This window comes from Oncorhynchus clarkii, chromosome 17 (genome assembly GCF_045791955.1).
Source record: "Oncorhynchus clarkii lewisi isolate Uvic-CL-2024 chromosome 17, UVic_Ocla_1.0, whole genome shotgun sequence".
In the NCBI taxonomy this organism is placed as follows: Eukaryota; Metazoa; Chordata; class Actinopteri; order Salmoniformes; family Salmonidae; genus Oncorhynchus; species Oncorhynchus clarkii.
This window is the reverse complement of record NC_092163.1, coordinates 76,517,193-76,533,781: the sequence shown is the minus strand read 5'-3', so window position 1 is coordinate 76,533,781 and position 16,589 is coordinate 76,517,193. Positions and strand designations below refer to the sequence as shown.

Sequence of the window (16,589 nt, the reverse complement as noted above, 5' to 3'; positions counted from 1 at the left end):
AGGAGTAATTAAAGTTAATGAACACCATTCCAACTAGGCAGAAAGGAATGGGTTGTGGATTAAGTAAACAGACAAGGTAGTTAACCTATGGTTGAACCGACGAAACTGAGCTCTGGGGTGTTTTAGATAAGGCTGTGAGTGCATTCCTAGGTTTTCTGTTAATTAGAACTGTCAGCTAAGTGGTGATCAATAATGTTGAGGGGTCAAAAAGTTAATTCAGTTGTGTTGTGTGTCCTGTGTATGTGCTGGGGGGGTCAGAATGAACATAATGAACCTTGACCCGGTCTGGAGGAGGAGATTCATTTTAGGAGCAATGAAATGACGTCATGTTATTGTATATAAACTGTTGCTCGTGGGAACATGGCAGCGCGCTCCGAGAATAAATTCTGTTACCTATTATTGAAATGGCTGGTCTCCGTCTATTTTATGCAAACAAGAATCTTACAAATTCTCATAAAATGGATTAAGGGTTTTCAATTAATGAAAACACATTGGCATAATTAAATTACAGTAACAAAGACAGAGGTTGTTAACTATGACACACACCCCTTTTCTCCCTTCCTATATAAAGCCTTGACGACAACATAACTACCTGTTCCGTGGATATGAGGGTGACGATCCCATGTCAGAATGGTTCAGATAAAACTACAGAACGAAGCCAACATCAGCGTGAGCTTTGGTTGCGAATGGTATGAACTTTGAACTCTCATTCACGACAGAAGTGATACCTCCTAGCCGTTGAGTTCGCGACCGCAGCTGCAAACGCATGTTAGGAAGCAACAGACAGAGTATCCTATCTACCACACAACGACATAACGACTTGGGGCTAGCCAAGTTCAGAGTCACTCGCCCCAACAGTGCCTGTGTGCTGGAGGTGAGCGAAAGCTCGGGAGAGAGGGGTGAATATGGTGGGGGTACCTGTACCAGACAAGGGGAGACAGGCCAGGGAGAGAGGGGGGAGTGTGGTGGGGGTACCTGTACCAGACAAGGGGAGACAGGCCAGGGAGAGAGGGGGGAGTGTGGTGGGGGTACCTGTACCAGACAAGGGGAGACGGGCCAGGGAGAGAGGGGGGAGTGTGGTGGGGGTACCTGTACCAGGCAAGGGGAGACAGGCCAGGGAGAGAGGGGGGAGTGTGGTGGAGGTACCTGTACCAGACAGGGGGAGACAGGCCAGGGAGAGATGGGGGAGTGTGGTGGGGGTACCTGTACCAGACAAGGGGAGACAGGCCAGGGAGAGGGGGGAGTGTGGTGGAGGTACCTGTACCAGACAGGGGGAGACAGGCCAGGGAGAGAGGGGGGAGTGTGGTGGAGGTACCTGTACCAGACAGGGGGAGACAGGCCAGGGAGAGAGGGGGGAGTGTGGTGGGGGTACCTGTTCTAGACAGGGGGAGACAGGCCAGGGTGAGAGGGGGGAGTGTGGTGGGGTGCCTGTACCAGACAGGGGGAGACAGGCCAGGACAGAACAGATTGCCAGGTGGAATCCAAGCAGCAGTGCAGCAGGCAATGGGAGTAGGTGTCACCCACTTTTATTTCTGGAGGCAGATTTCTTGTAGAAAATGGCAGGTGGATGGTCTCTGAACAGCAGGAGGGGGCTTCAGAGGATGCTTCAAAGACTCCTGCTACTTGTTGGGCACAAAGACATCGACATATTTTACTTCACACCTTAGTGCTGATTGAATTTGTATCTGGTCTGTCCTTGCAAGCCTGGGAGCCTTAAATCAGCATTCAGTCCCCATAAAATAAAATAAAATCATTGTAATGTACTTCATTTTTCATTTTTGTATATGTTTTCTTTTTCTTCTTGGCTTTGAAAATAACATCAGACCAAACACGACTCACTCAGTTCCAGGTTGGATGGTGTCCTCAGGTCTCTGCTGTTTGTTTGCTAGAGCACCCTCCGTATAGCCTGGAAAAAGGAATCCTTGGAAGCAGTAATCTCTCCGGTTAATTTTGGTCAAAATTAGGTTGTAGGTTTGGAGTTTTGGTCTGGAGCGAAGGCCATGCTGAGGGGGGTAGTATCCTGCATTTGTGTGCCTGCCGAAAAATCCAAGTTTATCTAACTCCAAATCGATTATTTTGTTTGAAAAAAACATGTTATAAAATGTGAGAGCTCTTATGCAGCTGTGTCTACCTCTATATGTAAACAATAGAGGTAAGCTCCAGTATTTTTATTTTTTAACCTTTATTTAACTAGGCAAGTCAGTTAAGAACAAATTCTTATTTTCAATGACGGCCTAGGAACAGTGGGTTACCTGCCTTGTTCAGGGGCAGAAAGACAGATTTTTTTATTTGTCAGCTCAAGGATTTGATCTTGCAATCTTTCAGTTACTAGTCCAACGCTCTAACCACTAGGCTATGTAAACCTAGTATGTAAACTTTTTTTTATTTTTTATTTATTTTACCTTTATTTAACCAGGCAAGTCAGTTAAGAACAAATTCTTATTTTCAATGACGGCCTGGGAACAGTGGGTTAACTGCCTGTTCAGGGGCAGAACGACAGATTTGTACCTTGTCAGCTCGGGGGTTTGAACTCGCAACCTTCCGGTTACTAGTCCAACGCTCTAACCACTAGGCTACCCTGCCGCCCCAAACTACAGAGGTAAGCTGCAGTATGTAAACTATAGTGGTAAACTGCAGTATGTAAACTATAGTGGCAAGCTGCAGTATGTAAACTATAGTGGTAAGCTGCCGTATGTAAACTATAGTGGTAAGCTGCAGTATGTAAACTACAGTGGTAAGCTGCAGTATGTAAACTATAGTGGTAAGCTGCAGTATGTAAACTATAGTGGTAAGCTGCAGTATGTAAACTATAGTGGTAAGCTGCAGTATGTAAACTACAGTGGTAAGCTGCAGTATGTAAACTACAGTGGTAAGCTGCAGTATGTAAACTATAGTGGTAAGCTGCAGTATGTAAACTATAGTGGTAAGCTGCAGTATGTAAACTATAGTGGTAAGCTGCAGTATGTAAACTACAGTGGTAAGCTGCAGTATGTAAACTACAGTGGTAAGCTGCAGTATGTAAACTATAGTGGCAAGCTGCAGTATGTAAACTATAGTGGTAAGCTGCAGTATGTAAACTACAGTGGTAAGCTGCAGTATGTAAACTATAGTGGTAAGCTGCCGTATGTAAACTATAGTGGTAAGCTGCAGTATGTAAACTACAGTGGTAAGCTGCAGTATGTAAACTATAGTGGTAAGCTGCAGTATGTAAACTATAGTGGTAAGCTGCAGTATGTAAACTATAGTGGTAAGCTGCAGTATGTAAACTACAGTGGTAAGCTGCAGTATGTAAACTACAGTGGTAAGCTGCAGTATGTAAACTATAGTGGTAAGCTGCAGTATGTAAACTATAGTGGTAAGCTGCAGTATGTAAACTATAGTGGTAAGCTGCAGTATGTAAACTACAGTGGTAAGCTGCAGTATGTAAACTACAGTGGTAAGCTGCAGTATGTAAACTATAGTGGTAAGCTGCAGTATGTAAACTATAGTGGTAAGCTGCAGTATGTAAACTATAGTGGTAAGCTGCAGTATGTAAACTATAGTGGTAAGCTGCAGTATGTAAACTACAGTGGTAAGCTGCAGTATGTAAACTACAGTGGTAAGCTGCAGTATGTAAACTATAGTGGTAAGCTGCAGTATGTAAACTATAGTGGTAAGCTGCAGTATGTAAACTACAGTGGTAAGCTGCAGTATGTAAACTACAGAGGTAAGCTGCAGTATGTAAACTATAGTGGTAAGCTGCAGTATGTAAACTATAGTGGTAAGCTGCAGTATGTAAACTACAGTGGTAAGCTGCAGTATGTAAACTACAGTGGTAAGCTGCAGTATGTAAACTATAGTGGCAAGCTGCAGTATGTAAACTATAGTGGTAAGCTGCAGTATGTAAACTACAGTGGTAAGCTGCAGTATGTAAACTACAGTGGTAAGCTGCAGTATGTAAACTACAGTGGTAAGCTGCAGTATGTAAACTATAGTGGTAAGCTGCAGTATGTAAACTACAGTGGTAAGCTGCAGTATGTAAACTACAGTGGTAAGCTGCAGTATGTAAACTACAGTGGTAAGCTGCAGTATGTAAACTATAGTGGTAAGCTGCAGTATGTAAACTATAGTGGTAAGCTGCAGTATGTAAGCTGCCAGATAAATGGAAAACTCAAATGGAAAAAGTCTGAACCTTCCTCATAGGTTGAAGAATTGATCAGCCAATCAGATTAAACAGTGCAGTAACATTCCCCTGGAAGCTACTTGTCTTAATCCTATTTATTTATTTAACCTTTATTTAACTAGGCAAGTCATTTAAGAACAAATTCTTATTTGCAATAACGGCCTACCCCGGGATGACGCAGGGCCAATCCAGTCCCTGGATTCAAACCAGAGACTGTAGTGTCGACTCTTGCCCTGAGATTCTGTGAGTTAGACCGCTGCGCCACTCGGGAGCATCAGACCTTGAATAGCTTATGTTCGCTGGAGGTACTTAACATGGCTATGTACAACAACAACAACAACAACAGCAATAGCAAACCCAATTCAAGAAACTATTCCACAAATGGACAATATATTGAAACGTTACCTGCGCTGCAAGGCCGTGATAATGCCAAGGTACTAGAGCTGCTGTCTGAGGCTGAGCTGTGTTGAACAACAAAGAGGGACATATACGTAAATGGCATTTGGTCCGGAACAAAGCAGCACGTATCTCACTTAGATGTACACATAGGGAAAGTGTCAGTAACATGCATGTCAGTCCCTCCTGGCTCAAAGCTGAGGAGAGATTGACTGCATCACTATTGGTCTTTGTGTGAGGTGTTGGAGGTACTGAACTGTCTGTTCAAGCAGTTGGTGCACGGTTCGGACACTCGTCGGTACCACACAAGACATGCTACCAGAGGTCTCTTCACAGTCCCCAGGTCCAGAGATGGAGAGGTGGCAGGTAACCTAGTTGTTAGAGTGGAGGGGTGGCAGGTAGTCTAGTGGTTAGAGCATTGGACCAGTAACCAAAAGGTTGCAAGATCACATCCCCCGAGCTGACAAGGTCAAAATCAGTGGTTCTGCCACTGAACACGGCAGTTAACCCACTGTTCCTAGGCTGTCGTTCTGCCCCTGAACAAGGCAGTTAACCCATTGTTCCTAGGCTGTCGTTCTGCCCCTGAACAAGGCAGTTAACCCACTGTTCCTAGGCTGTCGTTCTGCCCCTGAACAAGGCAGTTAACCCACTGTTCCTAGGCTGTTGTTCTGCCCCTGAACAAGGCATTTAACCCACTGTTCCTAGGCTGTCGTTCTGCCCCTGAACAAGGCAGTTAACCCACTGTTTCTAGGCTGTCGTTCTGCCCCTGAACAAGGCAGTTAACCCACTGTTCCTAGGCCGTCATTGAAAATAATAATTTGTTCTTAACTGACTTGCCAAGTTAAATAAATGGAAAAAAGATGACTCATGACTCATCATCACATAAACCAAATCTGTCGGCAGGTGGTTAGAGCGTTGGACCAGTAACTGAAGCTGACAAGGTGAACAACGTGTCACTGAGCAATGCACTTAACCCTAATTGCTCCTGGCTTTCTGCTGACTGTGGCTGTGACCCCACTCTCCGAGAGTGTCTCAAGGGGATTTGGGATATGCAATAAAAACTGTAGTACATGTCTGGGACAAGACAAATATAAGTACCCGCCCGCACGCCAAATGATTATTAAATCCCATTGTCCGTCAGATGCTTGTCCCAGCAGTTAACACTTGGAAGTATGGTAACTTGAGACTACCACAGATGTTACAGGACTTGCTGGGACAAACTAATCTGACAAACGTATACTCCCCTTCTCTCTCTCTCTCGCTCTCTCTCTCTCACACACACACACCCTCTCTCTCCCTCTTCACTGTCAGATTCCCCTAGAAGAGAAGCCAGCGCAATGGCTGAGCCAGATGTGGAGGGAGTAGGACAAACACATTCATTAGTATGATTAGTATGACACAATGAGTGTGCTGAAAAGCGATTTTGATGGCTTCCTGCAGTAGAAGGGGAAGAGAGTGGGTGGGTGTGTGTGCGTGTGTGTTATATGTAATTAATTTTGAATGTAGTTGGGAATACATTTTCCTGGATATTATCTATCAGTCTCTCACAGCCTCTGGTTTCCTGGTTTACACACTACCACTGGTCTGTATGTGTACAGGGGGTGGGACTGAGAAATAATCTCTGTGTACACAGAATGGCTTTCCAACTGTAATTTCACGGCTTCTGATCCCAGCATGCAGTATAATAATGGTAATATAACAATCATATAGACCTAATTAGAATGGCTTCCAACGTTTGCCTTTCAGGGTACTGTAGGTCATGTGAATTCTAGCGTTGGTAGAACCTTCAGTAACTTTTTCCTGTGAATCATGGTGTATGTACATTTTGTTCTCTTATGTACAGTTATTTGGAAAATCAAAAATGTATTAAAATTGTTTTTTTTTCTGCCCCCATCAATCTGCACACAACACCTCACAATGACAAAGCAATTTAAAAAAAAAACATTTTTGCAAGTGTATTAAAAATAAACTGATATCACATTTACATTAGTATTCAGACCCTTTACTCAGTACTTTGTTGAAGCACCTTTGGCAGCAATTACAGCTTGGCTCACCTGTATTTAGGGAGTTTCTCCCATTCTTCTCTGCAGATCCTCTCAAGCTAGGTCAGGTTGGATTTGGGGGGGGGGGGGGGGGGGGGGTGTCACTGCACAGCTATTTTCCGGTCTTCCCAGAGATGTTTGACCTGGCTCAAGTCCGGGCTCTGGCTGGGCCACTCAAGGGCATTCAGAGACTTGTCCCGAGGTCACTCCTGCATTCTTGGCTGTGTGTTTATTGTCGTTGTCCTGTCAGAAGGTGAACCGTCGCCCCCAGTCTGAGGTTCTGAGCACTCTGGAGCAGGTTTTCATCAAGGATCTCTCTGTACTTTGCTCCGTCCCAGTCACTGCCACTGGTAAGCGCATGCTCGCAGTTCACGTCCTGGTAATCCGTCTGGCCCTACGGCCTTGTGAATGTTGACCTGTTTTAAGGTCTTACTCACATCGGCTGCGGAGAGCTTGATCACATAGTTTCCGGAACAGCTGGTGCTCTCATGCATGTTTCTGTGTTATTTGCCTTGAAGCGAGCATGAAAGTAGTTTAGCTTGTCTGGTAGGCTCGTGTCACTGGGCAGCTCTCGGCTGTGCTTCCCCTTTGTAGACTGTAATGGTTTGCAAGCCCTCAATCTTAGTCCTGTAATGACACTTTGCCTGTTTGATGGTTCATCAGAGGGCGTAGCGGGATTTCTTATAAGCTTCCAGGTTAGAGTCCCGCTCCTTGAAAGAGGCAGCTTTAGCCTTTAGCTCAGTGCGGATGTTGCCTGTAATTCATGTTTTCTGGTTGGGGTATGTACGTATGGTCACTGTGGTGACGACCTCATCGATGCACTTATTGATAAAGCCAGTGACTGATGTGCTGTACTCCTCAATGCCATCGGAGGAATCCCAGAACATGTTCCAGTCTGTGCTAACAAAACAGTCCTGTAGTTTAGCATCTGCTTCATCTGACCACTTATTTTATAGACTGTGTCACTGGTGCTTCCTGCTTTAATTTTTGCTTGTAAGCAGGAATCAGGAGGATAGAATTATGGTCAGATTTGCCAAATGGAGGGAGAGGGAGAGCTTTGTATGTGTCTCTGTGTGTGGAGTAAATGTGATCCAGAGTTCTTTTCCCTCTGGTTGCACATTTAACATGCTGATAGAAATTTGATAAGACAGATTTAAGTTTCCTTGCATTGAAGTCCCTGGCTACTAGGAGTGCCGCCTCTGGGTGAGCATTTTCCTGTTTGCTTATGGCGGAATACAGCTCATTCAGTGTGGTCTTAGTGCCAGCATCGGTCTGTGGTGGCATGTAGACAGCTACAAAAAATACAGATGAAAACTATCTCGGTAGATAGTGTGGTCTACAGCTTATCATGAGATAATCTACCTCAGACGAGCAATTGCTTGAGACTTCCTTAGATATCAAGCACCAGCTGTTATTTACAAAAATAGATAGTCCGCCGGCCTTTGTCTTAGCAGACGCAACTCTTCTATCCTTCCGATACAGCGTATAACCAGCCAGCTGTATGTTGATAATGTCATCGTTCAGTCAAGACTCCGTGAAGCATAAGATATTACAGTTTTGAATGTCCCGTTGGTGGTTTAATCTTCTGCGAAAGGTCATTGATTTTATTTTACAAAGATTGCACATTTCTAGCAGAATGGAAGGAAGTGGGGATTTATGCGATCGCCTGCAAATTCTTAGAAGGCAGCCCTCCTTCTGGCCCCTTTTTCTCTGCCTTCTCTTCACCCAAATGATGGGGATCGGGGCCTGTTCACGGGAAAGCAGTATATCATTCACGTCGGACTCGTCAGACTCGTTAAAGAAAAAAAAAGGATTCTGCCAGTCCATGGTGAGTAATCGCAGTTCTGATGCCCAGAAGTTATTTTCGGTCATAAGAGACGGTAGCGGTAACATTATGTACAAAGTAAGATAAAAAAAAAAGCCTAGTGGTTAGAGCGTTGGACTAGTAACCAAAAGGTTACAAGATCGAATCCCCCGAGCTGACAAGGTACAAATCTGTCGTTCTGCCCCCTGAACAAGGCAGTTAACACACCGTTCCTAGGCCGTCATTGTAAATAAGAATTTGTTCTTAACTGACTTGCCAAGTTAAATAAAGGTAAAATAGTCCTTCTGTAGGTAGCCTACCCTTAATTATGCAGAAATCGCCATCGTCTTTACATTGTACAATCTAAATATATTTTCCCTTAACCAAAAATATTGTATTTTCTGGTGTTTGAAGCTGGTGTACAACATCCAAAAGTAAAATAAGCAAAAACCTTAAATTTAAGAACGGGAAGCATAGAAATAGAGCACATTGAACAGATCTACCACTTCTTAGACTGGCTTTCAATGAGAATAGCAGATCTATATCTGACATTTCTATGTGAATTAGGTCAGGTCACCCAAAAAAAGTGACACACTGCAGCTTTATTAAAAGTAAAGTGTGATTAAACACTCTACTGTAGTAACCTGCACATTTAGCCCAATACGGCCTGTTGTGTTTTCCTCTCTCGTTCTCTCGCCATCCAGTGGAGTCATAGGCAGTGGACTGGCCACGTTCTCCAAACATAGAATCCGTGATGCGTTTTCTCTACCGCTATTCATTAAAACGGCTATCCATACATGGTAATCATCTAGTCTAGGTTGATGATTGGATGTTTGGTCGTTAGTCAGACATTCTCTCCAGTCCTGACTATGTATCCTGTCTGATTCCAGGTCTACCATGCAGACTGTTCTGAAGGCCAAGCTGTTGTGGACGGGTCATATTAAACAGTGGTGGGCTGACGGCACACGTTTACATCACACATGCATGTGTTGGCTATCCACACATCTCATCAACACGTTGTCCATAGACACTAATCCCAGATCCGTTTGGTTCATTTCTACATAATAGTTTAGGGTTAGGATTTTAGGGGAGTTTGCTGATCCTAGATCTGTGACTAAGGGCAGCCTGAACCTAGAGTCGGGTACATGTATGCGAGATGTATCTATCGCTGATGTGGTGTCCTCTTCATGTGTTGTCCAGCTACATGCTTTATCTTGGCCAGGTCGCAATTGTAAATGAGAACTTGTTCTCAACTAGCCTACCTGGTTAAATAAAGGTGAAATAAAAATATAAAAACATGCAGAGTACAGCAGGGAGAAGGACTCCTACCGACCTCATAGAGTGGTACAGACCTGGGAGCTGCAACAGTTTATATGGTATATAACGACATTTTCATTTCAATTACATTTTATCGGGTGTTGTTTTTGATTTATTGTGTTAGTCATACCTCCATTGGAGCAGACCTGGGGATTTTGGGGGCAGAGATCTGAACATGCATCCCCAGGACCTTGGCAACCGGTTGCTAGGGATATAAACCGGCCTCCGGGACAGTTACACAGAGACTGTTAAGTTTGATGTACGATAAATCACACTAATAATTTCCAGTGTCACTCTTTTTTTTAAATTTGAAATGTACACAGTAACTGAAATGCCTTGCCTAGAGCGGGGAACCTTGAACGATATTTGTAGGAATTGTGGGCATGGGAATCTAAATAATTATTATAACGTGATGTTAGAACGAGAAGCTGTTAATGATCCTGAAATCAATAGAACCCTCGTAATAACACCAGGCTGATGTCTGTACTATAATATGAAATCAATAGAACCCTCGTAGTAACACCAGGTTGATGTCTGTACTATAATATGAAATCAATATAACCCTCGTAACAACACCAGGCTGATGTCTGTACTATAATATGAAATCAATATAACCCTCGTAGTAACACCAGGTTGATGTCTGTACTATAATATGAAATCAATATAACCCTCGTAGTAACACCAGGTTGATGTCTGTACTATAATATGAAATCAATATAACCCTCGTAACAACACCAGGCTGATGTCTGTACTATAATATGAAATCAATATAACCCTCGTAACAACACCAGGCTGATGTCTGTACTATAATATGAAATCAATATAACCCAACACCAGGCTGATGTCTGTACTATAATATGAAATCAATAGAACCCTCGTAACAACACCAGGCTGATGTCTGTACTATAATATGAAATCAATAGAACCCTCGTAGTAACACCAGGTTGATGTCTGTACTATAATATGAAATCAATATAACCCTCGTAACAACACCAGGCTGATGTCTGTACTATAATATGAAATCAATATAACCCTCGTAACAACACCAGGCTGATGTCTGTACTATAATATGAAATCAATAGAACCCTCGTAGTAACACCAGGTTGATGTCTGTACTATAATATGAAATCAATAGAACCCTCGTAGTAACACCAGGTTGATGTCTGTACTATAATATGAAATCAATATAACCCTCGTAACAACACCAGGCTGATGTCTGTACTATAATATGAAATCAATATAACCCTCGTAGTAACACCAGGTCTGTACTATAATATGAAATCAATATAACCCTCGTAACAACACCAGGCTGATGTCTGTACTATAATATGAAATCAATATAACCCTCGTAATAACACCAGGTTGATGTCTGTACTATAATATGAAATCAATATAACCCAACACCAGGCTGATGTCTGTACTATAATATGAAATCAATATAACCCTCGTAACAACACCAGGCTGATGTCTGTACTATAATATGAAATCAATATAACCCTCGTAATAACACCAGGCTGATGTCTGGTGAAATCAATAGAACCCTCGTAATAACACCAGGCTGATGTCTGACCCGATGATAGACCGTATAAAGAACAGACCAGATATTCACCATTATTTCTGATGAGTCTGTTGTTATTTGTATTGTCAGCTGTTTAGATGAGAGAAGAAAATAGGAAATAAGCAAACACTATATGACCAAAAGTATGTGGACACCTGCTCGTCTAACATCTCATCCCAAAATAATGGGCATTAATATGGAGTTGGTTCCCCCTTTGCTGCTATAACAGCCTCCATTCTTCTGGGAAAGCTTTCCACTAGATGTTGGAACATTGTTGCGGGGACTTGCTAACTACCAAAGATCCAATCAGCCACAAGAGCATTAGTGATGTCGGGCACTGATGTTGGGCGATAAGGCCTGGCTCTCAGTCGGCGTTCAAATTCAGCCCAAAGGTGTTCGAGGGGGTTGAGGTCAGGGCTCTGTGCAGGCCAGTCAAGTTCTTCCACACTGATCTCGACAAACCATTTCTGGATGGACCTCGCTTTGTCCATGGGGGCATTGTCATGCTGAAACAGGAAAGGGCCTTCCCCAAACTGTTCCCACAACGTTGGAAGCACAGGATTGTCTAGAATGTCATCGTGTGCTGCGTTAAGATTTACCTTCACTGGAACAAAGGGGCCTAGCCCGAACCATGAAAAACAGCCCAAGACCATTATTCCTCCTCCACCAAACTTTACACTTGGCACTATGCATTGTGTACCACTTCGCAGCTGAGCCGTTGTTGCTTCTAGATGTTGCCACTATATATAGTGTATGAGGCTTTAGATTTGTAGTAGTGCCGACTACATCATTATTGACTACAGTCTAAAACCAAGTGGACTAGGTGGTTTGTGGATCTTTTCATGTGTGAGTGTGCACTAAATGCAATTTGGTCTCAAAAACATTTTGCATCATAACATTTGAATATAAAGATGTACTATAGGATCTTAATTTGATCACCCTGTTGTAGGATAACTTTCCTGGTAGGCAGGAAATGTAAAACTTGTAGTGTACAGTATTTGAGGTTTGAAAATGCCTTTGAAGTTTCTAATTTGCACTTTGAAATGTATCAACCCTTAAAAAATGTTTTAATTAATTATAATCCACATAATAATTCACATTTCCTGTTGCCAAAGGATTATTTTCCTGCTCCAGCAAACTGGCTCAAATTAATATCCTACATCTGTAGAGTGGCATAATCTTGCCACATACAGTATGCCACAATTTTGCTGTCAAACAGATGTCAAACAGACATCTAAATTATACAATGCCCTCACTTTACATCTAAAGCGCCTTCAGAAAGTATTCACACCCCTTGTCTTTTTCCACATTTTGTTGTGTTACCAGGTGGGATTAAATAGATTTAATTGTCATATTTTGTCAATGATCTACACAAAATACTCTAATGTCAAAGTGGATTTAAAAAAATATATATTTGTTTTTTTTTTAAAGATGAAAAAATAAAAGACTAATACATGTATATCTTGATTACATAAGTATTCAACCACCTGAGTCAGCTATGAGTCTTTCTGGGCACGTTTTCTAAGAGGTTTCATCACCTGGATTATAGTAATATAATATTTGCACATTATTATTTTTTAAATTCTTCAAGCTCTGTCAAGTTGGTTGTTGATCATTGCTAGACAGCCGTTTTCAAGTCTTGTCATATATTTTCAAGACGATTTAAGTCAAAACTGTAACTAGACCACTCAGGAACATTCAATGTCATCTTGGTAAGCAACTCCAGTGTACTGTATATTTAGCCTTGTGTTTTAGGTTATTGTCCTGCTGAAAGGGGACTTTGTATCCCAGTGTCTGTTGGAAAGCAGACTGAACCAGGTTTTCCTTTAGGATTTTGCTTGTTCTTAGCTCTATTTTCTTTCTTTTTAGCCTAAAAAAACCCGTCCTAGTCCTTGCCATTGACAAGCACATCTTTTTATGATGCAGTCACCACCGCGCTTTAAAATATGGAGAGTTGTACTCAGTTATGTGTTCTGCTGGATTTTTCATAAAGTTAATATTTTAGTGTCTTATTGCAAACAAGATTCATGTTTCGGAATATTTTATTCTGTACAGGCTTCCTTCTTTTCACTCTGTCATTTAGGTTAATATTGTGGAGGAACTACAATGTTGTTGATCCATCCTCAGTTTTCTCCTATCACAGGCATTAAACTCTGTAACTGTTTTAAAGTAGCCATTGGCCTCATAGTGAACTCCCTGAGCGGTGTCCTTCCTCTCCGGCAACTGAGTTAGGAAGGACGCCTGTATATTTATAGTGACTGGGTGTATTTATACGTCTGTATCTTTATAGTGACTGGGTGTATTGATACGTCTGTATCTTTATAGTGACTGGGTGTATTGATACACCTGTATCTTTATAGTGACTGGGTGTATTGATACGCCTGTATCTTTATAGTGACTGGGTGTATTGATACGTCTGTATATTTATAGTGACTGGGTGTATTGATACTCCATCCACAGTGTAATTAATAACTTTACCCTGCTCAAAGGGATATTCAAATGTTTTTGTTGTTGTTGTCATCTACCAATAGGTGCCCTTCTTTGCTAGGCATTGGAAAACCACCCGGGTCTTTGTGATTAAATCTGTGTTTGAAATTCACTGTTCGACTGAGGGACCTTACAGATAATTGTATGTGTGGGTTACAGAGATGTCATTCAAAAATAATGTTAAACACTATTATTGCACACAGAGTGAGTCCATGCAACTTATTGTGTGACTTGTTAAGCACATTTCTACTCCTGAACTTATTTAGGCTTGCCATAACAATGGGGTTGAATACTTATTGACAAGACATGTCAGCTTTTCATTTTGAACTCATTTGTAAACATTTCTAAAAACATAATTCCACTTTGACATTATGGAGTATTGTGTGTAGATCAGTGACACACAACTTCAATTGAATCCATTTTAAATTCAGGCTGTAAGACAACAAAATGTGGAAAAAGTCAACGGGTGTGAATACATTCTGAAAGCCACTACAACTAAGACACTTTATTGTCCTCTTGCAACAATAAAGAAATCAGCATTCTATCTCTCCACATCACATCTCAATTCATTTCAAGGGGCTTTATTGGCATGGGAAACATGTGTTAACATTGCCAAAGCAAGTGAGGTAGATAATATACAAAAGTGAAAGAAACAATAAAAATTACACATACAGAAGTTTCAAAACAATAAAGACATTACAAATGTCATATTATATATATATACAGTGTTGTAACAATGTACATCTCTCCCACTTCCTCATCTAGAGTAATTCCAGCCACCCACTACATAGACGCAACGGTCCATCCACATAACTATTATCACATCCTCAGGAGCATTAAAACCCACAGGAGGAATGACTATGCATAACATACATAGAGGATATGCTCTTTTCTCTCTCTCTCACTCTCTCTCTCTTTCTCTCTCACTCTCTCTCTCTCTCTCTCTCTCTCTCTTTCAAAGGGATTTATTGGCATGGGAAACATGTTCTCTTTCTAGATCTCTCTCTCTCTCTCTCTCTCTCTCTCTCTCTTTCAAATGGATTTATTGGCATGGTAAACATGTTTACATTGCCAAAGCAAGTGAAATAAATACTAAACAAAAGTGAAATAAACAATCCCTCTCTTGCTCCCCATCGCTCTCTCCCTCTCTCGTTTTCTCTCTCTCTCTCTCTCTCTCTCTCTCTCTCTCTCTCTCTCTCTCTCTTTCTTAAAGTCCAAAAGCACAGCCTACATATGATCAATCATTTTTACATGTTATTAATGACGTGGGACACACCAGTCAATATCAGATCAATTCAGGCCACATGAATTAGTCCAAAACCTGGGGCCGCCCATACGTAAAAATGTATGATGTAAGACGCTTGGGACTACAGAATCTGCTAAATGTCATGTTATTAGTAGATTATTAAAGAGGTATTGATGAGGCAATCAGTCAGTCCCTGTGATATAACAGTCAATAGTTATTTATTGCCTGTGGTTCGGTCCCAAATGGCACCCGATCCTTTGCACCCGATCCTTTTTATAATACACTGCTTTGTACAAGGGCCCACGAGGGTCAAAAGTAGGGCACTATATAGGGAATATGGTGCCATTTGGGACGCAGACCTGGAAAATGTCAAGCCTGTTGGATGTTCTTTGTGAAACTAATAACCATTGATCCACACAGCACTATAAAGCCATGCTAAGTGACCTTGGTTAATTGAGATGACAGAACCCTAGTGTAAACAGGCCATGCCAGGAGCTCTCTTCCAATAATTAATAGATTAACAGTGAAGCCTGATTGGCTGATACATACCTACAGCCTATTACTTACTATAAGGTATGCTGTATATCGGGTGTGTGCTATACAGCATAAACATAGGGTTGAATTTACGCAATGACGTGACTTACATTCATCCCGCAAACTGATGCTGCAACATGAACTCATCAATGGCATTATTTATCTGGCTGGACAGAGTAGCCTAGTCTACATTCATTCATGAACTATTGACAGTGAATGATGCGAGAAGGTGATGAGGAGGAGGAGGAGGAGGAGGAGGAGGAGGAGGAGGATGATGACAATCAATATCTGTATGATATCATCAAAAGCAGTTACTTGGAATAAAACAAGTGTGAACTTTCAGGGGAAAGGAGTCCAGACTTGACCGATAGTCAGAGGATGATGTTGGATGATAGTATGTATCCTGAAGACATAGTGTATGTTCTGCATGACCGTTAAGATGATGCCTCATCGTCAGTCATCATCACTAACATGGCAGACAACAAATCTTGTCAAAATAATGAATGAGCAGCAGAATATCAACTTACCGCTATGCTGACGGTGTCATCAGCTTGGAATGAGGGGATGAATTTGTCTCCACGGATTATTTCGGACTGATTTAGAGGACGGAAGCGACATAGCACCTTGATGTTACATTCTGCGCTAACATCGGCCATTGTGAGAAAGAAATCGGATGTGCTTCAAAAAAGGCAAAGGGGATTTTTTTGGAAACCTATAACTTACTTGTTCCCTTACACTATTTAGTCTTATCTATCATATGCATATCAATGCAGACACTCTTTTTTTAGATGGGCAAGTTGAGCGTTTGCAAGAATGATAATTTCAAGCTTTTGTGCTTGAAATAAGATCAGTTTCGATCAAAATAAAAATGTAAATTAGGTTATGTAAATGTTGGAGAGTTTGCTTACTTCAAATAGACCAGAAAAACACATATATGTCACTATAACGTTTCTGCTAATTTGTCCATGCAGTTCTTTAGAATTGAAATGTGAGAGTATTCCCGAGCGGATCCGGCTCCAGACGGTCGGTCAGCTGTTGTAGCG

The 16,589-nt window shown here is 41.8% G+C and overlaps 1 protein-coding gene across 1 annotated transcript in view; it reads right to left on the bottom strand.

The window, feature by feature from the left end:
* Positions 1 to 16,561, bottom strand: part of LOC139369935 (kinesin heavy chain-like) — a 134,148-nt gene extending 117,587 nt beyond the window's left edge. Inside the window, exon 1 of the mRNA XM_071109219.1 lies at positions 16,074 to 16,561. Within this exon, the coding sequence (XP_070965320.1) occupies positions 16,074 to 16,202 (129 nt within the window). The 5' untranslated portion in view covers positions 16,203 to 16,561. The remainder of the gene's footprint in view (positions 1 to 16,073) is intronic.
* Positions 16,562 to 16,589: the final 28 nt, after the last annotated feature.